This window comes from Ogataea philodendri, assembly GCF_020536065.1.
Source record: "Ogataea philodendri strain CBS6075 chromosome Unknown scaffold2, whole genome shotgun sequence".
NCBI classification, from domain to species: Eukaryota; Fungi; Ascomycota; class Pichiomycetes; order Pichiales; family Pichiaceae; genus Ogataea; species Ogataea philodendri.
Genome location: NW_025764020.1, coordinates 465,201 through 491,318, shown reverse-complemented (window position 1 = coordinate 491,318; position 26,118 = coordinate 465,201). Strand labels below are relative to the sequence as shown.

General features: G+C 44.8%; 20 protein-coding genes across 20 annotated transcripts; 13 read left to right on the top strand and 7 right to left on the bottom strand.

Annotated features, from left to right (window-relative positions):
• Window positions 1-64: 64 nt before the first annotated feature.
• Window positions 65-3,516, top strand: OGAPHI_003981 (uncharacterized protein; the record flags this gene model as incomplete). Its single annotated transcript, XM_046205010.1, has 2 exons — window positions 65-1,868; window positions 2,078-3,516. 2 exons carry the CDS (start codon window positions 65-67, stop codon window positions 3,514-3,516), a joined length of 3,243 nt encoding a protein of 1,080 aa, XP_046060997.1.
• Window positions 3,517-3,576: 60 nt separating this feature from the next.
• OGAPHI_003980 (uncharacterized protein) lies at window positions 3,577-6,795 on the top strand (the record flags this gene model as incomplete). Its single annotated transcript, XM_046205009.1, has 1 exon — window positions 3,577-6,795. One exon carries the CDS (start codon window positions 3,577-3,579, stop codon window positions 6,793-6,795), a length of 3,219 nt encoding a protein of 1,072 aa, XP_046060996.1.
• Window positions 6,796-6,810: 15 nt separating this feature from the next.
• OGAPHI_003978 (uncharacterized protein) lies at window positions 6,811-8,406 on the bottom strand (the record flags this gene model as incomplete). The annotated part of the gene is made up of 1 exon (XM_046205007.1): window positions 6,811-8,406. One exon carries the CDS (start codon window positions 8,404-8,406, stop codon window positions 6,811-6,813), a length of 1,596 nt encoding a protein of 531 aa, XP_046060994.1.
• On the top strand, window positions 7,028-8,382 carry OGAPHI_003979 (uncharacterized protein; the record flags this gene model as incomplete). Its single annotated transcript, XM_046205008.1, has 2 exons — window positions 7,028-7,221; window positions 7,419-8,382. The coding sequence occupies 2 exons, from the start codon at window positions 7,028-7,030 to the stop codon at window positions 8,380-8,382; spliced, it is 1,158 nt and encodes a 385-aa protein (XP_046060995.1).
• Window positions 8,407-8,522: 116 nt separating the features above from the next.
• Window positions 8,523-9,173, top strand: OGAPHI_003977 (uncharacterized protein; the record flags this gene model as incomplete). The annotated part of the gene is made up of 1 exon (XM_046205005.1): window positions 8,523-9,173. The coding sequence occupies one exon, from the start codon at window positions 8,523-8,525 to the stop codon at window positions 9,171-9,173; it is 651 nt and encodes a 216-aa protein (XP_046060993.1).
• A 55-nt stretch (window positions 9,174-9,228) lies between these two features.
• On the top strand, window positions 9,229-10,479 carry OGAPHI_003976 (uncharacterized protein; the record flags this gene model as incomplete). Its single annotated transcript, XM_046205004.1, has 1 exon — window positions 9,229-10,479. The coding sequence occupies one exon, from the start codon at window positions 9,229-9,231 to the stop codon at window positions 10,477-10,479; it is 1,251 nt and encodes a 416-aa protein (XP_046060992.1).
• A 234-nt stretch (window positions 10,480-10,713) lies between these two features.
• OGAPHI_003974 (uncharacterized protein) lies at window positions 10,714-12,978 on the top strand (the record flags this gene model as incomplete). The annotated part of the gene is made up of 1 exon (XM_046205002.1): window positions 10,714-12,978. One exon carries the CDS (start codon window positions 10,714-10,716, stop codon window positions 12,976-12,978), a length of 2,265 nt encoding a protein of 754 aa, XP_046060990.1.
• Window positions 11,094-11,477, bottom strand: OGAPHI_003975 (uncharacterized protein; the record flags this gene model as incomplete). Its single annotated transcript, XM_046205003.1, has 1 exon — window positions 11,094-11,477. One exon carries the CDS (start codon window positions 11,475-11,477, stop codon window positions 11,094-11,096), a length of 384 nt encoding a protein of 127 aa, XP_046060991.1.
• Window positions 12,979-13,099: 121 nt separating the features above from the next.
• Window positions 13,100-15,214, top strand: OGAPHI_003973 (uncharacterized protein; the record flags this gene model as incomplete). The annotated part of the gene is made up of 1 exon (XM_046205001.1): window positions 13,100-15,214. The coding sequence occupies one exon, from the start codon at window positions 13,100-13,102 to the stop codon at window positions 15,212-15,214; it is 2,115 nt and encodes a 704-aa protein (XP_046060989.1).
• A 191-nt stretch (window positions 15,215-15,405) lies between these two features.
• On the top strand, window positions 15,406-16,956 carry OGAPHI_003971 (uncharacterized protein; the record flags this gene model as incomplete). Its single annotated transcript, XM_046204999.1, has 1 exon — window positions 15,406-16,956. One exon carries the CDS (start codon window positions 15,406-15,408, stop codon window positions 16,954-16,956), a length of 1,551 nt encoding a protein of 516 aa, XP_046060987.1.
• On the bottom strand, window positions 15,853-16,527 carry OGAPHI_003972 (uncharacterized protein; the record flags this gene model as incomplete). The annotated part of the gene is made up of 2 exons (XM_046205000.1): window positions 15,853-16,384; window positions 16,472-16,527. The coding sequence occupies 2 exons, from the start codon at window positions 16,525-16,527 to the stop codon at window positions 15,853-15,855; spliced, it is 588 nt and encodes a 195-aa protein (XP_046060988.1).
• A 395-nt stretch (window positions 16,957-17,351) lies between the features above and the next one.
• On the top strand, window positions 17,352-19,166 carry OGAPHI_003970 (uncharacterized protein; the record flags this gene model as incomplete). The annotated part of the gene is made up of 1 exon (XM_046204998.1): window positions 17,352-19,166. The coding sequence occupies one exon, from the start codon at window positions 17,352-17,354 to the stop codon at window positions 19,164-19,166; it is 1,815 nt and encodes a 604-aa protein (XP_046060986.1).
• Window positions 17,373-19,971, bottom strand: OGAPHI_003969 (uncharacterized protein; the record flags this gene model as incomplete). The annotated part of the gene is made up of 3 exons (XM_046204997.1): window positions 17,373-18,423; window positions 18,529-19,113; window positions 19,886-19,971. The coding sequence occupies 3 exons, from the start codon at window positions 19,969-19,971 to the stop codon at window positions 17,373-17,375; spliced, it is 1,722 nt and encodes a 573-aa protein (XP_046060985.1).
• Window positions 19,637-20,188, top strand: OGAPHI_003968 (uncharacterized protein; the record flags this gene model as incomplete). Its single annotated transcript, XM_046204996.1, has 1 exon — window positions 19,637-20,188. One exon carries the CDS (start codon window positions 19,637-19,639, stop codon window positions 20,186-20,188), a length of 552 nt encoding a protein of 183 aa, XP_046060984.1.
• Window positions 20,189-20,502: 314 nt separating this feature from the next.
• On the top strand, window positions 20,503-21,462 carry OGAPHI_003967 (uncharacterized protein; the record flags this gene model as incomplete). Its single annotated transcript, XM_046204994.1, has 1 exon — window positions 20,503-21,462. One exon carries the CDS (start codon window positions 20,503-20,505, stop codon window positions 21,460-21,462), a length of 960 nt encoding a protein of 319 aa, XP_046060983.1.
• A 456-nt stretch (window positions 21,463-21,918) lies between these two features.
• OGAPHI_003965 (uncharacterized protein) lies at window positions 21,919-24,258 on the top strand (the record flags this gene model as incomplete). Its single annotated transcript, XM_046204992.1, has 1 exon — window positions 21,919-24,258. One exon carries the CDS (start codon window positions 21,919-21,921, stop codon window positions 24,256-24,258), a length of 2,340 nt encoding a protein of 779 aa, XP_046060981.1.
• Window positions 22,540-23,289, bottom strand: OGAPHI_003966 (uncharacterized protein; the record flags this gene model as incomplete). Its single annotated transcript, XM_046204993.1, has 1 exon — window positions 22,540-23,289. One exon carries the CDS (start codon window positions 23,287-23,289, stop codon window positions 22,540-22,542), a length of 750 nt encoding a protein of 249 aa, XP_046060982.1.
• Window positions 24,259-24,269: 11 nt separating the features above from the next.
• On the bottom strand, window positions 24,270-25,226 carry OGAPHI_003964 (uncharacterized protein; the record flags this gene model as incomplete). The annotated part of the gene is made up of 1 exon (XM_046204991.1): window positions 24,270-25,226. One exon carries the CDS (start codon window positions 25,224-25,226, stop codon window positions 24,270-24,272), a length of 957 nt encoding a protein of 318 aa, XP_046060980.1.
• A 55-nt stretch (window positions 25,227-25,281) lies between these two features.
• Window positions 25,282-26,010, bottom strand: OGAPHI_003962 (uncharacterized protein; the record flags this gene model as incomplete). The annotated part of the gene is made up of 1 exon (XM_046204989.1): window positions 25,282-26,010. One exon carries the CDS (start codon window positions 26,008-26,010, stop codon window positions 25,282-25,284), a length of 729 nt encoding a protein of 242 aa, XP_046060978.1.
• Window positions 25,481-25,870, top strand: OGAPHI_003963 (uncharacterized protein; the record flags this gene model as incomplete). The annotated part of the gene is made up of 1 exon (XM_046204990.1): window positions 25,481-25,870. The coding sequence occupies one exon, from the start codon at window positions 25,481-25,483 to the stop codon at window positions 25,868-25,870; it is 390 nt and encodes a 129-aa protein (XP_046060979.1).
• Window positions 26,011-26,118: the final 108 nt, after the last annotated feature.

Below are 26,118 nucleotides of genomic sequence, written 5' to 3'. Positions count from 1 at the left end.
ATTTAATGGGTGTTTTATAAGATTTAATTGGAGTTAACGATTTCATCTTATTGCTCTTAAGGAAATGACATTGATTGGCGGTATATTTAATCGCACTCCTAAAGGCGAGAACAGTTTTGTCGAGGATCTTTCTAGAGATGTGGAAAGCCTGAATTTTGGCTCTCCTTCTCCATCCACTTTGAACCACCACGGCGCAGCTGACACATCAAACATTTCATACATGTCGACGTCAAGCTCTCCAAACAGAAGTTTTGATCCATACAATGTTCAGCGGGTCCACTACAACAAGGAAAATACTCCGCCGGCCACTCCAAGCAGAACCAATGTTCATCCACCGTTGCCGATGTATGGCACTCCACGTTCTGCAGTGACTCAGATGCAGGTCACCCAGACTCCAAGACTTAACAGAGAGTTCTATTCTAAGGCCAATAGTGCCAGGACCAAGAGACTTGTGACGGTTTCCCAGATGTACTTTTTGGACTATTACTGTGATATGTTTGACTATGTCATCAACAGAAGACACAGACTCGACCAAGTCGAGGAGGCACTTCAGATGCTTCCTCCGACTGAAAGACCGCAGCAGTGGAAGAACTACGTCGGAAAAGAAAGAGCATACTTGAGAAAAAGAAGAATTAGACCAAAACACAAAGATTTCAATATCATCACTCAAGTGGGACAAGGTGGATACGGACAGGTTTTCTTGGCGAGAAAGAAGGACACCAAGGAAATCTGCGCCTTGAAAGTTCTGAGCAAAAAACTGCTCACCAAGACAGATGAGACAAGACACGTTTTGACCGAGAGAGATATTTTGACCAACACTCGGTCGGAATGGCTTGTCAAGCTGTATTATGCTTTCCAGGATGCTGACAGTGTCTATCTGGCCATGGAGTTTGTTCCTGGTGGAGATTTCCGTACTCTGCTGAACAACGCTGGATATTTGATTCCGCAACATGCAAGATTCTACATCAGTGAAATGTTTGCTGCCGTCAACTCTCTCCATGAATTGGGATACACACACAGAGACTTGAAGCCAGAGAACTTTTTGATTGACTCGAAGGGACATGTGAAGCTGACTGATTTTGGTTTGGCCGCTGGATCTGTCTCTACCGACAGAATCGAGAGTATGAAACTGAGACTGAACCAAGTGAAAAACCTTGAATACAAGCCAAAGGAGCGCACAGTGGCAGAAAGACAACAAATGTACAAGTCTTTGAGAAGCAATGAGGTGCATTTTGCGCACTCCATCGTTGGTTCTCCAGATTACATGGCGTTGGAAGTTTTAGAAGGAAAATCATACGATTACACCATCGATTACTGGTCTTTGGGATGTATGTTATTCGAGGCTATTGTTGGATACACTCCATTCTCTGGAAGCTCTTCAGATGAAACGTACTCCAACTTGAAGAGATGGAAGGATTGCCTGAAGAGACCAAGATACGAAGATGGCAAGTATGTTTTCAGCGATCGTACATGGCAATTGATCACGCGGTTGATTGCATCGCCTCATGAGAGATTGCGCTCTTTCAAGCAGGTCATGAACATGCCATATTTCGCGGAAGTGAAGTGGGAGTCGCTGAGAGAACGTGTGCCACCATTTACTCCACAGCTTGACGATGAAGAGGACGCTGGATACTTTGACGATTTCACCAACGAGAGCGATATGGCTAAATATAAAGAGGTGATGGCAAAGCGGGCTAACGACGAGAAGCTCGGTTACAACAGCGTCAAGACCGACCAAAAGAGCTTTGTTGGGTTCACTTTCAAGCATAAGGGAAACCCGAACCTGAATCCAAACAACATCTTGTCGCCGCTACTTATCAACGCCCAGAACAGCTATAGAGACTATCACGGATACAGTGAGCCTTTTGGTACGTTGTATTGATCGCAAATCGGAAATATACAGTAAGCAAGATTTCTTAAGTGTTACAAAATATTTTGTCGTAATAGTAGATTTAAGATTTAACTAAATAAATAATGAAAAATTATATCAAATCTTAAACCATGAGTTCCGTTAAGATGTAAGTGGAAAAAATTGGAAAAGCTAACGATTATAGACTTGTGATCAATCCATCACCAGCGGAACTACCAAAAGCTGTTCGGATATCCAACAGTTTGCACAAGAAGAACGGTCCTTTTGATGGAATCTTTTTTCTTGGCGACCTAATTGCTTCAAATGGAGCTCATGTCGAGGCTACTGACGATCCAGCGACTTCAATTTTCCATTTTGATGGAATCCGCAAACTGCAAGAGTCGGATGATTCCAAGCTGAAACATTTGGGCAAATGTGGAATTCTACGTTTAGCTAGTGGCATTCGAGTTGGATACGTTTCCGGTGATCTGAAGACTGTAGCCGAAGACCTTCAGAAGACGTTCGAGAATCAGGTTCTGGATGTTCTGGTGACCTACCAATGGCCAACGAGTGTGGCCACCGAGGAGAAGCTTTCCTTGGTTGGCGATGCCAGATTGAACGATCTGCTGGAATGGACTCATCCTCGATACTGGTTCTGTGTTGGCAACAACAACGGCAGGTTTTTTGAAAGACTACCTTTCAAGTGGGAAGATGGCCGGGTGACCAGATTCATCAGTTTAGGACAACAAGGCGGGCAGGACAAATGGTATTATGCATTCAACTTGAATCTGGATCCGATGATGGACCAAGAAGGAGTTACGAAGTTCGGAGAAAAACCACAGCTCAAGACGGAGCCAGAAAACACAGTCACAAATACACAGTTGAAACGGAAAGGAGGCGAGATTGATCAGCAATTGAAGCGGGTCAAGAAGGAGGTCGGCCCTGAAAATTGTTTCTTCTGTGTTTCCAACACGGAAGCAGAGCTACATATGATTATTTCCATTGGAGAATTTGCATACATGACGGTTGCTAAGGGTCCGTTGACCACGAGAGACAAGCTTGGATTCTCGGGACACGGATTGATCATCCCCATCGGACACTTCTCTACCTATAGCAAGTACCGTGATAGCGAGGAAGCAGGAAAAAAGGTGGAAGAGACCGCGTTATTCGGAGAAGTTGGAAAATACGAAACTGCCGTGGTCAACATGTTCAGGTCTCTTGGACCTTACAAGGTTGCTTTTTGGGAGATTTCGAGATCCGAGGGTATTCATCATCACATTCAATTCTTACCTATCGAGGACAAATATGAAGAGCTATTTGAGACCCAGCTGAAGAAACAAATTGCTTACAACGAGAAAAAGTACAATTCGCATTTGGTTTACGAGAAAGACCCGTCAGCAGAAGAGTATTCCAAGCTGCTCAATGGAGAAGACTACATGTCGATCAGAATAGTTGGCCCAGAGTCAGAAACCAAGTATGTGTTTCGGCTGACAGACGGAAACGTCGACCTCCAATTTCCTCGACGTGTCCTGGCGTTCCTGATGAAGCTCGGACGTCGTGTTATTTGGAACAAGTGCAGAGAATCGACGCTGGAAGAAGCTTCGCAGAAAGATGTGTTTCGTGAAAAGTTTCAGCCGTTTGATTTCTCTGGAGAAAAAAATAAATAAATTATTGAACGCGCTTTGTTCATGTCTCTTTAATATATGATAGAACGCATACCAGAAGAAATGCCCGATTCGTACGATCTGTACGATCTTCTAGAGCTTCTACGATTGCTGAACGAGTTGGGCCGTGAACCGGTGCCTGACATTGGCCAATTGAGACAGATCCGGATTCTCTGGCAGATAATACTGGGGATAGACGAACACGGGTTTGACGCTTCGAAGTACACGAATATCAGCTTGGAATTGAGATCGAGACTTGGAAATGTCACGTATCAATGTCTTGCTTCCCAAGAGCCTGACCCATCCTTCTCAATACACAATGCGCTTGGAGATGTGTTATTAACGAGATCAATGATACGATCCATCGAGGAGGAGACTGGACACGGAAGAAGAGAAGACATCACACAGGAACTCAGCATGATCAACAAGATACGACTAGTGCTGTTCGATCTGGAAAATGTGATCTCAAATGTGTCTGTGAAAACGAGTCTCGTGGAATACATTGCCAGAGCTTACGAGTACGAGATCCAATACCACATGAACGCAGGCGTCTTGTTGGAGGATACAACCAGCGACTTGATCAAGAACGAGGACTCTCTCGTGCCGCTGATGTTTGAGTCTAACAATGTGTCGTTTGACACTTGCTACAAACAGAGCTTACTTATGCTGACAGCTTCCAGCCGATCAGGCACCGATACCCGTTCGAAGATCCACAAAGCAGCCAAACTTACAGTTGAAAGCTTCATGAACCTCAACAACATATCAATCGTGTACAATCTGCATCTCATCAGCGAGTACCATTTGCGCATTTTCAATATTATAAAATACCCGCTTCGCAATCTACACCACAAACACAACCTCGAACATGCAATCGACGAGTATTTCTCGCTTCATCCGATACTACCTATTTTGAAACCCATCATTCGTCAGCTAACGAGTGAGAGCCGTCCGTTGAACGACTCTACGTCTGAAATCTTCGGATTACTTGCTCAACTGGTTGAAAAGTATTTGCAAACTTCCTCGGCTCCATTACCAGTGAAATGGTTTCCTCGGGTCTTCGAAGTTTACGTGAATGTACTGCAAGAAGAAGGAACCAATTTCGAGCAAGATGTCTTTTTCCAGGATATCAAACGTGCTACGCTTAAATGGAAAGATAGAGAAATCACCTCCAATTCGTTTGCAAAAGAACTTCTTGCATTGTCTCTGATTCCAAGCTCCGAGCCTTTTTCATTTGACGGCCAGATTCTTCCTTCACCAGCCATGCGCTATGCGCTGGTGAGCGTAAAAAACGAGTTCGATTTAAAGTCAAAATACATGCGACTCTGGTTTGACTCAATGACTTATCTTCATACAGACAGAGAATTATTGAGCATTTGGAAGAGATCCGTCAAGCAGACATATTTGAAAAAGTGGTTTGATAGGACCATCGACAATGTATCAAAGAACGAAGAGGCAGCAGCATTCCAGACACTTCGAACATTGAGGGATTCATTCCACGGATGGAAAGTCAAAACCGAGGCACAGAGAGAGCTGCAAACGAAAGCAGATACACAGCTACTTTCAAAGACCTTTTCTAGGTGGAAACAAAAGGTGGCTGTTTACAGCCAACAAGAAAACAAGTGTTTAGATCTTGGTCCGCTCAAGAAGAAGTATTTCAAGCTATGGAGGCTGGCTTCCATGGATCGTGGATCTCATTTGGCAAGGATCAATAACCAGATAATTATCAAAGTGACATTTGACAAATGGAGATCCAAGTTCAGTCAGCAACAAAAACTCGTTACAACGGCCAATGAGACTCGCAAACTGCTCACACAGTCCCACTTCTTCGATATCTGGGTTTCACGCTCGTCCTCAAGCTTGAAAAAAGTCCAGACGCTGCAACACTACGAGAGACAACTACTTCAAGCCAAGACTTTCCAGAGTTGGGTGAAAGCCTACAACCTTCACATGCTGAAGCAGGAGGTTCAACACAATAACGACCAACACTTGGTTCATTGGATTTTCCAGAATTGGAAACAATTCCATACACATGAGCGTATACTGGGGAATTACTTACGAGAGCAAGATGCCGAAACTCTGAAAAAATACTTCGCCAAATGGCTGTCTGTGCGTCGGCTGAACGCAGTTGCCGACCAGTTCAGAGATCAATCGGTAATTCAGCGGACCGTGGAACAGTGGAAACTGAGCCTCCAAGAGTCTAAAGTGCGTCACCAGAGAGAAAAGTTGATTGCGGAGAAGTACCTGAAATCCTGGAGACTGCGAACACGGAGAGATGCGTTTTTACAAGGAGTTCACGATCGGTCGACCTCAAGGATATTTGACCTATGGCACGAAGCTGCATCGAGGTACTCGTCACTGAGGAACGTGGCTGACGATGCAGCTACCAAATCAAGGAAGAAGACTTTCTTTAGGTCCTGGGATGTACTGGTTGCTCAGAGACAACAGGCATTGGTTCGGGCTGAGGAATGGCGAATGGATCAAGATGAAAAGAGGGACCGAGAACTACTGGAGACATTGGTGCAGCTTTGGAAACATAGCGCAACTGAGAATGAGCTGAAACGTCAAAAATTGGAAACGATTTTGGCCAAATTCAACAGTTCCAGCACGATAGCTAAGAAGTTCAGACTATGGCGAGAAAAGTACACGGACTTCCGTCAAGATGAAGATGAAGCTGACGATTTCCGCGCTCTAACTCTGGAAACACGGATGCTTGGCAAATGGATACGTCGTTTTGATCGAGTTTTGGAGCTCAATCAGATCTGCGACAATCAAATCGAGGTCAACAACGTTGATCTTCTTTCTCACATTGTTTCACAAATGTCGCTCAAGGCCATAAAGATCCAGACGGATTTGCGGAATGCAGACCGATTCAAGGAACGATGGACAAGAAACAAACAGCGAATGTTCTTTGATATGTGGAGGTATGGTTACGAAGCTAAAAAGAACCAGACCCAAAACCAGGATGTGTTTGCAGAGGAGCCGATCCCAACACTGTCTCCACTTGCCCAAAGACTAAGAGGCACGAATTCAATGCTGGATTCGTCGTTTTCTGTTGCAACTCCTGGCCGTCTGCTTCGTACTCCTGCGGTTGCACGAACCAGTACCATTCCTGCTACCGAACGAGTCAGACGGATGTACATGGAACAAAGACGCAGCCAGTACCGCCAGGTCAAACAGACGTCTCCTGAAAAGAGTCTGCTACTAACACCAACCAGAAGAAATCGCGTGGGGCGAGTCTCTCTAGAAGAAGATAATGTTTTCATTCAACGAGATGAAACATGAATTCATTCAATTTATTTACTCTTGAGGAATCTTGTAGATTCCGATCTTTGGAGCGTTTGGATCCTTCAAAACAATGAAGGTGTAATCGTCCTTGCCACCTTCAGACTCAATAATATCCAGCAAAGATCTGACAATGGCCCAACCATTACCAAGCGACAAATTAATTTGAGAGCTGAGACCAGACGGAGTGAAAGTAAGAGCACCGGCCACAACGTGTTTCGTATTATCTTTGATGTTTGCTCTCGAAACAAAGCCGATCTTCATGCTGTCGATTCCGGCCAAGAGAGACTTGGTGGCCCATCTGGCAATCTTGTTGTTGTTCTTCTTGAGTTCCTCAGCAAAAATCAGACCTCTGGATCCGCTCAAACGGACCTTCCAGTCGTTGGATGGCGATGGAGCGTACTGGTTCAAAGCGTTGATGGACAGGTACTTGTTCTGCTCTCTTGAGTAAGCGTCAACTTCGGTTCTAACAATGACCTCGAACTCGCGGGCATCGTCGTTAGCTGAAGGAAGCGAGAACTTTCTGTATTTGTATCCTCTGTTTAATAAAGGTTGAGAGACTTGCAAACTTGACACGAATGGGTTTTCTGGGGTTTCAAACTCTTGCACAGACGAGTCCAAAGAGTTGGCGATGAAGTTTTGGTTGATGAAAGTGGCCTCCAAAGACAGGTTGGCAGCACTGTTCAAGTCAGACTCTGGGAGATCCAATGGCGCATTGTAGCTGTTTTCGTCAACTTCCAATCTGTCAGTGTTGTCTCTTTTGTCGAAAAAGATTTGGCCGTCTTTCTTGGTCACCTTGACGTCCCAAGAGTAACTGGATCTAGCAGCACACATCAATTGCGAGAGAATGGAGTCGGTGACAAACACAGCCGCTTGTTTGTCCTCGGCCAATTGCTTGATGATTGGGTCCTCGGAGGTGGTTGGGTTGACGATGGTTTTGTCTTGAACGTTCAAAATCTGAGGCTTGAAAGACTCAAACTTCTTGACGTATCCGTTCACTTGTCCAAAGGACTTCAAGTCGCTGCCGTCTCCCACCTTCAGGTTCAGCTTTGTGAGCTTGCTGAATTCAATTTCAGAAACGAGCTGCCACTTGGAGTTCACCTTAATGGATGGATCTCTCACCTTTTCGTCTTTCTTATATCTGTTGTTGAAGTTTCTGTAATTAGGATTCGAATTACCTGGGTTCTGGTGGCCCTGTTGAGGACGCGAGGTTTGGCCTCTGACGACGTTACCTGGCTTTCCACCTGGCTTTTGGTTCTGGACTCTGTTTCTTCCACGAAGAACGGTCTGTTGGTTAGTAGGAACAGCGTTACTGTTATCCACAACACTGAACTCCTCTTCTTCCTCTTCAGCACCGAAAAGCTTGGCAGCAGAGGCACCGTAAGCATGGTACTGATCCTTACGCTTCTGGTTCTGGTTCTTGAGCTGCTGTTGCTTGAGCTCGTCCTCTTTAGATTGTTGCCAGTCGGCAGCCTTTCCGAGTCTGTCACCCTTGGAGAAAGGAGCGTATGGAACTCCGCTGAATTGGAGACTTTCTGGAATCACACTGGAAGGTCCCCAGGCGTCCTTTGGAGACGAAAGCTTTGAGAAATCAAACGCTGGCACGGTCATTATTGATATCTTCAACAAGGGTGAAAATTTTTGGACCTTGATTTTTCTATTCACGGGCTCACCCCTACACCGTTTGAATTTATCCAGTGGCGAAAAATAACTTTCACAACTACAAAATGGACTCCATCTCTGTTGATGTGGGACAACTGAAGAAGGGCGAGGTCAATCTCGGAACCTCGATCATGGCCGTGAAATTTAAAGATGGGGTGATCCTCGGCGCAGACAGTAGAACTACAACAGGCTCGTATATTGCAAACAGAGTCACCGATAAATTGACACAGATTCATGATAAGATATGGTGTTGTCGGTCTGGATCGGCAGCAGACACCCAAGCGGTGGCCGATATGGTTAAATACCATCTGGAATTGTACAAGTCCAACAACGGTAGACCCCCAACTACGAAAATTGCTGCATCCTTGTTCCAGGAGATGTGTTATGCCAATAAAGAGATGCTCACCGCTGGAATTATTTGCGCTGGTTATGACGAGAAAACAGGCGGCGAGGTCTACAGCATTCCTTTGGGAGGCTCTTTGCATAAGCACAATTACACAATTGCTGGTTCCGGTTCCGCTTTCATCTACGGTTACTGTAAGAAGAACTTCAAGCAGAATATGACCAAAGATGAAACAGTTTCGTTCGTGAAAACATCGCTTTCTCAGGCCATCAGATGGGACGGATCCTCTGGTGGTGTTATTCGTATGGTGGTGTTGACAAAAGAGGGAATTGAACGTCTCATCTTTTATCCTCATGAATATATAGATGCTTAATTGTCGACGCGTCGGGGCGACGCGAAAAATATATTTCGTATTGTATGATTTCGAGATGGTCTCTTTAGCTCAATTGTTGGAGCCGGAGCTGCCTTTGGGTCAGCAATTCACACTGTCCAACATACACACTGTCCCAAAACTGAGTAAGCCTTTGGTTCAGAAGCCAGAACGGCCTGAAACGGTTAAAATCATTCATCTGATCACTTTGTTCCACAACGAGGTTTCTGTTCTGGCAGCAGAGATCTATGTGTATTTGACACTCGATAAAACACTCAAGAGGACAATCTATGTGTCCAAAGTTGACACGACCGGACTGAGCAACATCCGAGTCGGTAGAGTCATACAGAAGATCTTGCACTGGATCTTTGGATATCCTATCAAGCGGTATCTCAAGGAACTTCGGGTTAAAAAGCATTACGAGACGATCCTGAAGGAACACGCTCCGTTCAAATCACCTCTTCAAAGATCGCTGCATATCTTAATTGAGAGAGCCAAAGGTGATAAAAATTACGGTATTCCTAGAATGATTGATTCCGAGACATACAAAGTTCCCGATGCATTTCTTGTCATGAACAATAACCAAATAGTTACGGAGCTTGTGCTGTTTACTCGTGCAGAGCATGAATACTTGTTTCCGAACTCCCATAAAAATAGTGGAAAACATATGCTTGATGATGGCCAGCTACTCAAATGGTGGCTAAAGACGATTAACTCCGCAATCAAAGAGAGCTTTGAGACAAGCGAACAGTATGTCAATGTGCTGAACTCTGAGCCAAGGGAAATTGCACGATTTTTTCCTGGTCAGGATTGGAAAATTGGTAGCATTTATTCTAAGCAGGAACATCTTGACAATTTGGCGGTCTACAACGTGCCATTGCTGCCTGACGATCCAAAAGGAAGATTTCTGGAGCATCTTGTGGTGGAGAATCGGATCAAGTCGGTCAACCTGAAGCAGTTCTGGACCGAGCTAGCTATCAGACAAGAGTTCAGATTAGGACGCATTGTTGGACTAATCAGCGTGGAAGGGATAAGTAAATCTCCGGAAATTGAAGATGGGGATATCGTCAAGCGCAGGGATTTTGAAACTACGAGGAAGATCCTCACAGAGACCGATTACAACGACGCGGAAGAAGTCAAGACAGTTTTGGAGAGATTGCAAGATTTGGAGCTACATTTTGAAAAACTCACGGGAAAGTACTATGCGTCGACCAATTCGGCAACAAACACAGACAGCCTAAAGAGACCAGTGGCCGACTTGAACATGCTGGTGAAACGCAAGAAAAGCACGACAAAAAGTGTGTCGTGAGTGGTTGGCAAATTAGAGAGGTAAAAAGCCTGGCCGTTACCCTACAATATAATTTCAGTGGTTGGCCCTCAGATATAATAGTTTTCCAGCGACTTGGGCTTAAATACTAGCAATTTACGCGTTTTTGTGGTGATTGTCAGAATTGAGCAACATAGTTACCTGTTCATATACCCCCTTAACCTAGAGCAATTACGCGACACCAAAGTTTGGAGAATCAGGTAAAAACTTGGCACCATGTCAGCACTACAAGACCTTATTCCCACGGTTAATAAGTTACAAGATATTGTGACCAACACCAATCTGACCGATCTGGATTTGCCGCTTTTGACGGTGATTGGATCCCAGTCGGCGGGAAAGTCGTCTGTCTTGGAAAACATCGTAGGAAAAGACTTCCTTCCAAGAGGAACCGGAATTGTTACAAGACGTCCATTAATCCTACAGTTGATCAATATCGAGAAGGATGACCCGCTTGTTCACAGAGCAGACTTTGAGATGGATGAGGACCACACCGAGGTCACTTTGGAAGACCATTTGAGAAAGGGCGGTGTTGGTGCCGCTCATCCAATTCAACCTGCCGAATGGGGCGAATTCCTTCACATTCCAGGTAAACGGTTCTACAACTTCGACAACATCAGAAAAGAGATCGAGAATGAGACAGCTAGAATTGCAGGTAAGAACAAGGGAATCAGTAGAATACCGATCAATTTGAAAGTGTATTCTCCAAATGTCCTCAATTTGACAATGGTGGACTTGCCCGGTCTTACAAAAATCCCTATTGGCGACCAGCCAACGGATATCGAGAGACAGATCAAGAACTTGATTTTGGAATACATCTCGAAACCAAACTCCATCATTCTTGCTGTTTCTCCAGCCAACGTTGATTTGGTTAATTCCGAATCTTTGAAACTTGCTAGACAGGTCGATCCATTGGGAAAAAGGACCATAGGAATTTTGTCCAAATTGGATCTGATGGACCACGGGACAAATGCCCTCGACATCCTGACTGGCAAGGTTTATCCTTTGAGATTAGGTTTCATCGGTGTGGTGAACAGATCTCAGCAGGACATCTCTGTAAATAAATCCTTGGAAGACAGTCTGAAGTCGGAGCAAGACTTTTTCCAAAACCATCCTGCTTACAAGACCATCGCCTCCAGATGTGGCACCGAATTCCTTGCTAAGACACTCAACAAGACTCTGATGCACCATATCAGGGAAAGACTGCCGGATATCAAGGCCAAGCTGAACACTTTGATGGGACAAACGGAACAAGAGTTGGCTTCTTATGGGGACTTAAACATTGTTTCCAAGGAGAACCGTGGTTCTCTCATTTTGACCTTGATGAACAAGTTTGCAAACAATTTCATCAGCTCCATCGAGGGAAACTCGAGCGAGATCAGCACCAAGGAGCTTTGTGGAGGTGCAAGAATATACTACATCTACAACGAAGTGTTTGGAAACTCTTTGCTGGCGATCAACCCTGTTTCGAATCTCCCAGTGCAGGATATCAGAACAGCTATCAGAAACTCCACGGGACCGAGACCGTCGCTCTTTGTTCCGGAGCTTGCTTTTGACCTTCTCGTGAAACCTCAAATCAAGCTTTTGGAAAGTCCTTCCCATAGATGTGTTGAGCTGGTCTACGAAGAGCTGATGAAAATATGTCATAATTGCGGCTCGCAAGAGCTGAGCAGATACCCAAAGTTGCAAACCAGACTTATAGAGACTGTGTCTGATCTTTTGAGAGAAAGACTCGGACCAACCACCAAGTACGTTGAGAGTTTGATTGAGATCCATCGCGCTTACATCAACACTAACCATCCCAACTTTGTGGGAGCAGCGGCAGCTATGGCCAGTGTCGTGGAGGAGAGACAGAAACAGAAGCAGAAGCCAAAGGAACAGAAGCACATTCCAAATGGCACAGCTGTCACAGAAAACGGACACAAGCCTCACAAGTCTCTAGATTCTAACTCTACATTGGATGAATTTAAAGAGCTAGAGAAGAAGAGCTCTGGCCAACCTGCTCATGGCGACAAGGAGTCGTTCTTGAACTTCTTTTTTGGTAAAGACCAATCGCAAACTGCATCTGGATCGTCGTCTGCTGCCGATCCATTCAAATATGAAAGCGAGCCAGATGGTCTGCAGTTCAATATTCCTTCGCAATCCCCAATTGAGCAAAAAATGGAGCATTTGAACCTGAAAGAGGACGAAGAACTATCAGAGAGAGAACAGCTTGAGTGTGAATTGATCAGAAGACTGATCATTTCATACTTCAGCATTGTCAGAGAGATGATCCAGGATCAGGTTCCAAAGGCTATCATGTGTTTGCTGGTGAATTTCTCCAAAGAAAGTGTCCAAAACACTTTGGTTCGGAAGCTTTATAAAGAAGATCTTTTCGATGATCTTCTTTTTGAAGACGAGAACTTGAGCCAAGAAAGAGAGAAATGCGAGAAGCTTTTGGCAACCTACAGAGAGGCTGCTTCGATCATCAGCGAAGTTGTTTGATAGCTGCATTTTCTTGTATATGGGTTGATGATCAAAGAGATTGTCTAACGAGCTTTTTCATCAGATTACGTAACCTTTAAAAATATAAATCGGATAAGCCATATTTGTATGATCTGACCGAATGACGATCCCGGGTCTTTGGGAGAAATTGGGCGAGTACGGCGTTACAGATGAACGTGTACCATTGAGAGTGTTCACTCGGAGATTTCTTGAGGAGAACAAACGCCATATTAGATTGGGAATTGATGTTTACCAATGGATTTTTGAGTTGACCCAGGTTCCCTCACAATACAAAGGGGACAATGTAACAATTAGCGACGAAAGGGTATTACTCAATTTCATATCGAGAGTGCGAGAGTTGATACGATTGCATGTTTCTTTTGTTTTTGTATTTGATGGGCCATACAAAGTCCACAAACGACGATGGGGTGAAGGGGACGTTGTTGACGACGATTATTACTTGGAATATTTTCAGACTAACCTCGAAATACAACAGAGCGATCCCAGTTCAGCATCCGGTGGAGGGCTTATAGCCTTGCTCAAAAAGATGCTGGATTTTTGGAATATCAGCTATGTCCAGGCAGCAGGAGAAGCCGAGATCGAACTGGCTCGTTTGAATGATTGTGGGATCATTGACGCACTAGTTAGCAATGATGCTGATGGGTTTGTTCATGGAGCCCAATTAATATTAAAGAATTTCAGTCGCTGGATGGCTGATGCTCCTGTCACACAAACATTTACAGACAAACAGGAGCCGGAAATTTATGTTACACCATGCCGAATGTCTAAGATATACGAGCTTCTAGGGCTCGACAGGGAACGACTAGTGTTCCTAGCGTGTTTAAATGGAAGTGATTTCAGTCAAGGTGTGCCAGGATTGGGAATCACCAGAAGTATCTCTTTAGCACAGGTCGGAAGCAAAATACCTGGAGAAACAGACTTTTCACACGAATTATCGAAAATATACTTATCAGAGGGAGAAGAGCGACTGATGGGAATAGTTCCTTACAAAAAAGAAGAGAGAGAAGTAAAATTGAACTGGCTCAATGATATCGTTCAAAAAGCCGTTCTGAAAAACGCTAAGCAGTACTTTGGAAAGAACTTCAACGGAACCATCAACTTTCCTCCTGATTACTACTTCATGTTACATTTCTATCCGTTTTTGAGCTCCGAAGCATACGCATTCAAGAGATTCGAAACCAATTGTGTGGATACAGAAGTGCCGACGATTCGTCTGTCCTCTCTTCCTCAGCCAAACTCGATTGTGCTATCGGATAATCAGGTTTGGCTACAACGGAGAGGATCTTTCAAAACAGTCTTCAGCCCGGGTGAGATTATTTACGACAAGCTCATTGGAGACGCAGACAGCATGGAATGGTTCCAAAAACCAAAGTTCCCGGAATTGACCACCCTACGGCTACCGTTGCAAAGAAGTGCACGTGAATTTTTTGTCGAGCATCTGAGCGATTGCTACATGCTACGCATAATCTACAACTTGCCAAAATTCAAAGGCAACGATATCTTTATCAACATGTACAAGGAAGCACAGTTCCCGTTGAAACGTCGCGCCGACGAGGAATACATTCCGATATGGACCGAAGAGCAGTATCAAGTGAAATACAACAAGGAACTGATTTTCGGGCCTTATTTCGGGGCGGTCGAGATGTTTGATGAGAATTACAATAAGATCGATTTTTCACAGCAGAAGCCGGACTTCACATGGGTTCCTAGACATTTGCTGGAACTATCTCCGTTTGGGAAGAGCCTCATAGAAGACTACGAAATTCGCTCGAGAGAGAAGAAATCCCCTCGAAAGTCTCCGAGGAAATCGCCTAAGAAATCACCTAAGCGTCAACTGTCTACCCTGGACAACTTACTTCGTTCGCCAATCAAGCGGAAACTTGTTCCAGATAGTGAGACGCTCGGAACGATTTCTCCAGAAAAGCACAAACCAGATCTCGCGTTTGTACCCTCAGAGTCCGACGAGGACATTCTGGAGTCGCCTACAAAACGGAGAAACCACCCAAACGTCAACTTGTCAGGGCTCCGGACGTCTTTATTCAAAAGTCCGAAGCCCCAAAAAGATACTTCTGTAATCGATCTGACCACTCCTCCGGAGAAACAGCCTGTCGCGCAGACTGCAACACCAAAGAAACTGACAGTGTTATCACTCGACACGTCTGATGAAGAGACCGACAAGCTAGAAGACGAAATCGACGCTTTTTTCAAAAAATAAAGAAATCGTCTGGGGTAAAAAAATAAGCCACCACCCTGACAGCAAACGAAAATTTCTGAAAACGGTTAGAAGAGTCGTGCCAAAACAATAAACAATAAATTGTACCTGAAATTGCAACAGAATAAACATCTTCAAACTACTGTTTTCTTCACCAGAACCTGCTTGTTGAGTACCAGCGCTTCACTTCGCCCATGTCTGACTCAAACTATTACCAACAGCAGCCTCAACAGGGCATGAATGCCCCTCCTCCGCAGTATAATCAAAATGGCAATGACTTATCAGCAAATGAAAAGTTGAACCAAAACTACCATTACGACCGCCCTCCTCAGCCTCTGCCGGGGAAAGATACCTTTGATGAGACCTTCAAGGTGGAGAAACCGAAATACAACGATATTCCGTTCGCCATTCTGTTTCTGGCCACTGTTGCTGGATTTTTCGTGGTTGCTGGTATTACATTAAGACACTATGCCACCTCGTACTCCTACGAAGGTTCCTCGATTTATAACTCCACCAACTCGTTTTCTTTGAACACCAACACGGTGGTGTTGTTTGCATTTGTCATTGTGGTTGCATTGGTTTTATCCCTTGGAACTATTGCGGTTGCACGTATATTTCCACGGCAATTCATCACCATCTCATTAATTTTGAACGTCATTCTGGGACTGGGTACTGCCATTGCCTATCTGGTCAAGGGATACTACTCTGCAGGTGTTGTTTTCCTTGTTTTCACTGCAATCACTGCATTCTCGTATTGGTGTATGAGAAGCAGAATCCCTTTTAGTGCGACCGTCATGACCATCATCATTGATGTCATGAAACAACACCCAAGTACGTGGATTATCACGGGAATTGGATTTATTGTCGTGGGTGCCTTTTCTGCATTGTTTTCTGCTACCGTGGTTGCCAGTTACATGAAATGGGGAGACCAAACTTCTGGTAGCTCGAACCACTCCAAGCTGGTTGGACTGCTGGTGTTTGTTTTCTTTGCTGGCTACTACATCACCGAGGTGTTGAAAAACGTGATCCATGTCACGGTCAGCGGAATTTATGGTACTTGGTACTATCTCTCGAAATCTGACGGAGGTATGCCAAGATTCCAAGCATTGGGAGCTTTGAGAAGAGCCCTTACTTACTCTTTTGGATCCATTTGTTTCGGTTCCTTGATTGTCACTTTGATTCAACTTTTGCGCCAGGGAGTCCAGATTGTCAGACAAAATGCCTTGAACAACGGCGAGGCTATACAGGCATGTTTGCTACTGTGCGTTGAATGTTTCATCTACGTGATCGAGTGGTTCGTCAGATACTTCAACCATTACGCGTACTCGTATGTGGCCTTGTACGGTAAGAGTTATTTGAAGTCCGCAAGAGACACGCACTTCATTTTCAGCTACAAAGGAATGGATGCCCTGGTTAACGATTGTTTGATCGGTACGGCTCTCACAATGTACAGTACCTTTGTTGCTTACGTTGGCGCGCTTTTGGCATATCTCTATCTACGGTTCACCAAGCCTGGATATAATACCGAAGGCACGTACAATGCACCGGTTGTTGCGTTCACTTTCCTGATTTCCATGCAAATCTGCAATGTTATCGGTTCGGTGATCAGATCAGGAACGTCTACATTTTTCCTTGCTCTTGCGAAGGATCCAGAAGTTTACCAGGCTAGCTATCCCGACAGATTCAATGAGGTGTTCAGAGACTATCCTCAAGTGCTGGAGAAAATCCGCACGCGTGATGATTGATCGGAGACAGCAGGGGTCCTATCCTGATTGAGCAAAAAAAAAAAATAAATATAGCCGCACATCGGTTCGGCGAAAGTGATTTCAGCCGATGTAGATAATATGAATATACTCGATATCTGAGGCAAGGATTTACCAAACGACTTCGGCGAGGTATTAACCGTTTCTGGGGGACAGGAAATAAGCGGTGGTGCGATTTTCTGCCGGTCAAGAGCTCCCAAATTAATAATATTAAGGGTCGAGGGTATCGGCGATCGGTTCAGAGTGAGTGATTTAGAAAGGGAAAAAGCCAATTTAACAATAGAGAACAATAGGAGCAGAGGGTAGCACCCAAACGTTTGATCACATCCCCACCGAGTATATAAAGAGGAAAAAGCACACGGTTTCAAACGTATACAATGTCATCGCACGATAGAGAATCATTCGATAGTACTGCCCAAGATCCAGAAGCCAAGCCAGCAAGCATCTACTCGCCTGCTGAGGATGGAATTAGCCGTACTGCCTCTCGCGTGAGTGGCATTGTGAGAAAGCTCACCCACGGCGACGATGTGGACGAAAAACAAGACCGCGAGGCCTTGGAACGCATGATCACCAACAGGTCTGCGGCCGTGTCCAAGATCGTGGACCCTTACGAAGAAGGATACGGTGCTCTGGGACCTCTTGAGCAACCGCTCGACCACGAAAAAACGGTCTCCGGCTTCATCCCAGACCCTACATCCGACTTCCATGAAAACGACCAATGGAAATACCCTATTGACAAAGAAACGCAGATGAGATTGGTGGTGTTTGTGGACGGAGACAAGAAGAACCCGCAGAACTGGAGTTTCAGCTACAGATGGTTCCTCACCATTCTTTTGGGTACAGTTTGTTTTGCTGTCGCATTTGCTTCCGCCGCGGTGACTGGTGATATTGGAGGTCCTATGGAAAGCTTCCACGTCTCCCAGGAAGTTGTCATTTTGACCGTGTCGTTGTTTGTGCTTGGATTTGGTTTCGGCCCTTTGGCGTTTGCTCCATTGTCTGAAGAGTTCGGCCGTACCGTTGTCTACCTTTCTACTTTGTTCGTTGCTGTTGTGTTTGTTATTCCGTGCGCTCTTGCCAAGAACATTGGCACCTTGCTTGTTTGCAGACTGATCGACGGTCTGGCCTTCTCTGCTCCAATGTGTCTGATTGGTGGTAGTCTTGCAGACTTGTTCCAGGTCAAAGAAAGAGGTCTTGCCATGACTGTTTTCTCTGCTGCTCCGTTCATTGGTCCTGCTCTTGGTCCTTTGATCGGTGGCTACATCGGTGATAACGTTGGATGGAGATGGATTTACTGGGTCATCTTGATCTTCAGTGGAGCTGTCTACGCTGCCTTTGTCGTCTTGATGCCTGAAACCTCGCACAACAAAATCCTCAAAGACAGAGCTAAGAAGCTGAGAAAAACTACCGGTGATGAAAAATACAGAGCTTTGACCGAACTCAAAGTTAGAACTACCACCCAAGTGTTCGAAGAGACATTGCTGAGACCACTGGTTTTGCTTACTGAGGTGATTGTGTTCCTCATGACCATGTACATGTCCGTTATTTACGGTCTACTTTACATGTTCTTCTTCGGTTACCCAGTTGTGTATACCGAGGGTAAGGGCTGGTCTGACTCCAAGACTGGTTTGATGTTCATTCCTATTGCTGTTGGTGTGCTTGCAGCTGTGGCCGTCTCTCCATGGGTGAACAACGACTATAACAGAAGAGCCGACGTTTACAGACACAAGGGAGTTGTTCCACCTGCAGAGCTGCGTTTGTTCCCAATGATGGTTGGTTGCTGGTTCGTTCCGGCTGGACTGTTCGCCTTTGCCTGGTCTTCCTACCCAAGACTGTCGTGGGCTGGACCATGTTTTTCCGGATTCGCTTGTGGATTTGGTTTCAACATCCTTTACAACTCCGCCAACAACTACATTGTCGACTCTTATCAGCACTATGCCGCCTCTGCATTGGCTGCTAAGACCTTCGTCAGATCGATTTGGGGAGCCGCAGTGCCATTGTTCACAATTCAAATGTACCACCGTTTGGGATACGAGTGGGCATCCTCCTTGATGGCTTTCATCGCTTTGGCCTGCTGTGCTATTCCATTTGCTTTCTTCTTCTACGGAGCCAAGGTCAGAACATGGAGCAAGTACGCCTACTCTCCTGTTGTTGACGCGCCTGAATCAGACTCTACTAGCGAAGCAAAGGCTTGAGTCCCAAGCTTAGCTCCAGTACATGCACATCTAATAATAAGATCTAAATTTAATATCAACCGTGTAGTCGTCATCATGCAAGCAAGTTTTAGAAAGCATGCTCTGCATACCCGTGCGTAGCCAGCACCCTCACACCTCTAAGTGTTTTTTTGTTTCAGTTAGTCAATTTTTCCTGCACGGTCCCAAACAAATTTTTGCCAAGCCTAGTTCTAATTCAGGGTTCTTGGGCTAGGTTTGGTGATTTATCACCGGGAAAGTCGCTTTAAAAGAGAATCAAGCCGACATAGTTTCTAACCCAAGATCCAAAGTTTCGATATGTACTATCACCCACCAATCTAACATTATTGTAGTTTGAGACAATTTGTTCATGCCGGTCAAGGTCGCTATTTTTGTCCTGTAGCCGAGATGGTGTGCGGTACCAAGATTATAAATATAGTTTATAAAATTCCTCACCCTCCCACTTTTCTCCCATGTCCAATACCATGCTGCTTGTGAACGAAGCAAACATGAACAGATACCCATCGCAGTCCACCACACAGCTTCCTAGCTTGAACTCGGTCCTTACCAAGATCCAGTCCGAGCAAAAGTGGCCGCTTCCTAATCCCACAGGCACTCGGACGATTGCGCTCCCTTCCACGCAGAATATACTCCAGCCATACGTCGATGCCTCAGCTAGACCTGACCACGACTTTCCGAGAAAGATGCCTTCCTTTGGCTACTCCGAGGCTGCATTCCAACCACCTTCGTCGGTTACTTTACCAACACCGTTGGCCAGTCCAAAGCCGACCAAACAACCCGATTCCATTTCTCCGGTGCGAAGATACAGATGCAAGGTGTGCACAAAGATGTTTACAACTTCTGGCCATCTAGCTAGACATACCAGAATCCACACAGGTGTTAAGAACCATTTGTGTCCTCATGAAGGCTGCGGAGCACGGTTCTCGCGTCAGGACAACTGTATGCAACACTACAAAACACACCTGAATACTAAGAAGACCCGCAAGCGTGGCAAGAGCATGTAAGGCCTCATGATCTACTCAAGATGCCAGCTCTTGGCCTCTGCAGCCCCTATATAAATTCTGGCACCAAAAATGCTTGGCGCAGCAAGGGTTCGATTTGCCAAGAATTAGGGGCTTTCGCGATTGTGACGGAATGTTTTCTTACGGCTTGTTTTTTTTTTTCTCCATCGCTACAAACCGAGTCAACGTGCGTCCATGCGTGCGCTTCATGGTCGCATCCGTGCACCACGGAAAAATTCATTTGGCCTGCTTAAATCACACGATTTATTGTACCCGAGATATATAAATAAGGATAGTAAGACCTATAAAATTTGGTCATGACTTCGGTACTAGATCCCAGCTTGCCCGTGAGGGTTCAGATGGAGAGACTTGTTAGACAGAAACAACTAGAAATTACCAAAGGTATGGAATCTTTGGATGAGTCTTCTTTCCATACAGACGAATGGCTTAGAGGAGAGTCTGGAGGAGGAGGCCGCTCGATGGTGTTGCAAGAGGGCAAGACTTTTGAAAAGGCCGGTGTCAACATCTCGGTGGTTCATGGAGTCCTGCCACCGCAGGCCATTGAGAAGATGAAGGCCGATCACAAGAACATTAAGACCGATGCTGGTGGAAGCGTCAAATTCTTTGCTTGTGGACTCAGTCTAGTGATCCATCCATGGAACCCACATGCACCAACCACCCACTTGAACTACCGTTACTTTGAGATCACCAATAGCGACGGATCTCCGCAAACCTGGTGGTTTGGAGGTGGTGCCGACTTAACTCCGGCCTACATCTACGACGAAGACTGTGTGCAGTTCCACCAAAAGCACAAAGACGCACTGGACCAGTACAAACCTGATCTTTACCCTAGATTCAAGAAATGGTGCGACAAATACTTTTTTATTCCGCATCGTAACGAAACTAGAGGAATAGGAGGCATTTTCTTTGACGACTTTGATGAACTACCGGCCCAAAAATGCTTAGAGATGATTGAGGCATGTTTCAATGCATTTCTTCCAGCTTATCTGCCTCTGGTTGAACGGAGAAAGGATACCCCTTACACAGATCAACAAAAACAGTGGCAGCAAGTTAGACGTGGAAGATACGTTGAATTCAACCTTGTTTACGACCGGGGCACGAAGTTCGGCTTGCAGACACCAGGATCACGTATAGAATCGATCTTGATGAGTTTGCCAATGACCGCAAGTTGGCTTTACGATCATAAGGCTCCTGGACCCGAAGAGCAACGGCTACTTGACGTGGTGAAGACGCCGGTTGATTGGATCGAGCTCTAGAGCATGTAAATAGGCCACACCGTCTTAATACTAAGAAACTAAGGTCACGTATCCAAATCCCCGAGGTTTATCTGCTAAATGCAAATCCTGTTGTCTGATCGCACGAGTAAAATGATTGCGTGCAAACGACCAAAAAAATAAGATTGCCAAGATTTTTAGCAGACTGATATATATATAAGCACCATAAGCCTCGACAGGGAAAAGTTGCTTAAAACTCCTGGGTCTCTTCGATTTCGCTCTTTTGAAACTGAACACACGTACAACGATATCAGCAACAATTATCTCGCTTTAGAGTTGTGTTGTTCTTGAAATCGCGGTGCACTGCCAAGTTACATTTCTTTAGGGTCCCCTGTGATGAAAAAACATAATATAAGATCTGCATCTAACGTGATGATTCCTCGACGTCGACGGTGCGCACTTTTGGTGGCAGTTCTATGTCTAATCCAGCTAATCGTGATGTCCTTGTGGCAGACTGAGGAGCAGGTTGGTGCCATGAACGATGCTACCGGGCTTTTACGCGACACTTCGTCGAACACTAATCCGAAGGATTTCATCTCCGCTTTTGAAGAGAAGCTTGAAGGACTAGACATATCTCACGACTACAGAAAGTATTGGAGATTCTCTTCAGCAAACAGCAACACATCAACACTATTCAACACTACAGAATACCGTCAAAGACGTGAAACTCGGCTTTCATACGACCCGAGGGTCACGTTTGCCGTATATATAAATCACATCCAGAAGCTCTTTTCAACACAAAACCCACGGAACGCCGACAACAAGCTCATTTCTGTCCCTTTTTCGTGGCAAGACTGGGTGGATCTATCGGTTTTGAATCGTTATCTCGAGCTCCCGGAAAACGAGAGACCTTCCTGTGAGGATATACTAACCCAGGGACTTCGGTACAAACCAAGCAACAAAATAGAGACACCAAACCGGAACATCGACGTTGCCTGCGTTGACAACGATAGATATTTGGGCAAGGCTAATCGTGCATTGCTTCCTGGCTTCAATTTCAAAGATCGGACAGGAAAGAAATCGTTCAGGGAAAAGGTGATTCACGCGAAATCTCATCTTCTATCTTACGCTCCTGTTCCGTCTTCCATTCTGTTCCTTACCGTGAATGGCACTTATGAGGTTTCGGTTACAGAAGATTCTACGATGATGAATAGCGGTCTTTATTCCAACTTCATTGGAGATGAGGAATTTGCGGTCGCCGACCCGATCCGAGAACTGGAACGTCTTACTAGTACAGTTCCAGCAAAGAAGGGTGACATTGATTTCGATTTGGTGTTTGTGGCAGAGAATGATTTCAGATACGATATACCCGTGGAGAGATTTTATTATCCATACGAAGAAATCATCGCCGATTACGAAAATCGGATCGATCAGCTTTCTCAGAAAGAGATGAGACACTTGGATGTCCTCAAGTACTCTGCTTCTGTTCCTGATAAAAAGCTTGACAAAGCTTTCAAAGAGGTCAACATCAACTGGCCTGCTACGTTCAATGGCCACAAAGTTACAGAGAATGGAGGACATTATGATTCCAGATTTTTCAATGGATTCATGACAGAGTCTAAGGTTAACGAGTTCGATGATGTGAACGAAAAGCGTAAGCTCACATTGCATCGTATCCTCCACACGTGGCTGCAGTTCACGTACAAGGAAGGAATTATCTCGTTTTTGGCTCACGGAACTTTGTTGAGTTGGTACTGGGATGGACTCGTGTTTGAATGGGACGACGATATTGATGTACAGATGCCAATCATGGACTTTGATCGATTCTCTATGAAGTTCAACAACTCCTTGATTGTGGAAGATGCTCATTATGGATTCGGCAAGTTCTACGTCGATTGCGGTGCCTACCCTACACACAGAACCAAGGGCAATGGAAGAAACAACATCGATGCCAGATTTATCGATGTTGATAGCGGAATGTACATTGATATCACTGGTTTGGCTCTGACGGCTACCAACAAGCTCCCAACAAGACTAGAAAAATTGGAACGGAAATTGAAAGCTGCAGCCAAAGGAAATGGAGAGTACAAGGATCCGGGAGATATCCCGTCAGGAAGATTCAAACAAGCAAGATCAGGACAAAGAGCACCAAAGGGCCCCGAGACCACTCCTGAAGCACTTCAAAGAAACAAGGAACTAAATGCTTTCAATTGCCGAAATAACCATTTCTATACACATTCAGAGCTTTCACCTCTACGGCTCTCTACTATGGAAGGATCGCCATGCTTTGTGCCAAACGACTTCCGCACTGTGCTGACCTCTGAATACGTTGGAGGGCTGCGAAAGATGCTATTTAACAAGCACCTTTTTGTCGATGAACTCAGATTCTGGCTTCCATCCTCAACAATACAACAACACATAATGACTTTGACTGGACAGAACGTCAAAAATGCCAATCTCAAAAAGTTCTACAACGAACACAAGCTGCCACTATTAATGCAATTTCTAGGTACAGATGAGATCTTGAAAGAGTTCTACATCACACACAAATATACCAAGAAGCACGCTAAAGAGTTGGAGCTCATGGGAGAGAAGTCAGATCAAGCCAAAATCAATGAATATCATACTCTTTTGGAAGAGTATAAGCAAATGAATGCACCTATGCGCAAAAGCTATTACGGTTACATGAACGAAGTGATAGCTTTAGGCGGATACCACCCTATAGAGGAGTCTTCAACATCGCCCGAAGAATTGGATAAGATTATTTCAGGAAAGACTGAATCTTCAGGAAAAAGTCAATCCAATGCCGGAGCTAGAAGGATCCAAAAACCAAATTAAATTTAATTGCTTTATTTATAATTGTTCCAGAATGGGTCTAGAGCGATATCTTCCAAGCTACGACTGTTGATGAACGGCAGACCCTGCTTATCCAAGTCCCAATAGTAGAGACGCTCCAGCTGGAGCTCTTGTAAATGTTTCAACACTTTTTCATAGTTGAGTCCAACTTGCTTCACCCCATGAGAATCATCACTCAAACATACTCTACCTCCTTTTTCAATAATTAGTTTCAGAATATCGTCTTTCGGATACGCCGTAGTCCATCCTTTTCTGATTGCAGCCGAGTTCAACTCGATCAGCCCCCCCTGTTTTATTATCAAATCAACAGTCTCGCTTATCACCTTCCAGACGTCTGGCCAGTCCTTTTGTATATCGATTTCCTTCAATATCTTTCCCGTATCTGAGCATTTATCATATTCGCTGGAGAAAAGTCTAATTAAATCAAAATGTCCAACCACTTCTGGTTCGAGCTTGATAACCATTTTTTGGTGTTGTTTGAAGTATGCCAAAAAGAACTCTTTCAAAGTAAGATCACCTTTAGCTTGCAACCATTTGGCTCTATCGTAGTCAATGTCAATTGCATTTAAATGGTGAACAGAACCGACAATAATGTCTGGTTTTAACTCTTGCTTGAACTTCAGGCAGCGTTCCAAATGATAATCGTCTATTCCACCTTCAGTCTCGAACCCGACCAGGATCTTCAATCTTGAAGAGTCATCGCTATTAATTTCTTTCTGAATTGAACGAGCATGCTTGAGGTAATCTTGAAATTTGCCAACCAAGGAATCAACATTGTAACCCTTGTCAAGCTCTTCTGGATACAATAACTTGAGATCGTATCTCGGAACATGCTCGGTTAAACAAAAAGTCTCAAAACCCATCTCCTTGACTCTAGAAATCACGTCGTCAAGCTGGTCGACAGCATGAGAGACATACTGCCCGGAATGAGAGTGGTGAGAGTGGACCATCTCGAATAAATCTTAATTATTTTGCAGAGATCTTCTAGGCTTATGTAATATTTATCTATCGATAGCGTCTTTCCCGTTGCAATTTTTTGGCATATAGGTATCCCAAAAAAGTTCCTCCCAAATGGGCAGCGTAATCTAGACCACCCCACTTGTAAACACACCCGAGCGCATTGTAAACTGTGAATGCAAGTAATGCCATTTGAGCTCCTCCTGGGATAGGAAGGAAAAAGAATGCGATACCAGCTTTGGGGAAAATGGTTGCAAATGCGGCGAAAACAGCAGAGATGGCACCGGATGCTCCGAGAGACAATCCAAACGAGCCAGTTGCCGCCGAAAACAGAATCGAGGCAAAAGAAGCACCAACTCCGCTGATTAGATACAAGGAAGTGAAGTTCACCACGCCAAGAACCTGGATCATTGTGGATCCAAATGAATATAGACAGAACATGTTCATGAGCAAGTGCGTGAAATTTTCATGGCTGAATCCCGACCATAAAAGTGACCATTGCGTTGTTCTGGACGGTCCTCTTTCAAGGAGGAAGTACTTGTTAAGGACATTCATTGTCCTGAGTCCCACAGTACGTGCTCGCCATAGCAAAAACACTCCAACATTCACACCGATTAAGCCAAAAAGAAGCTGTTGAGGGTGTCGTTTGAAATACGACAATGGAGTATAGGTGAATAAATATGGTGTTGCAAAGTAACACCCAACGGAAAAACCAAGAGTGAAAACTAATGCTTTGTAAACCGAGTTCGAAATTCGAGGGTTTCCCATCCTACGCATTCTATGTTGCATAGTCTCTCTATAGGTGGCGTACTGTCGTAGTATGGGGCTCCGACTGATTTGCAGCCGGATCCCCATTGACGGTCCCATATGGCTGGTCTTTTGAAA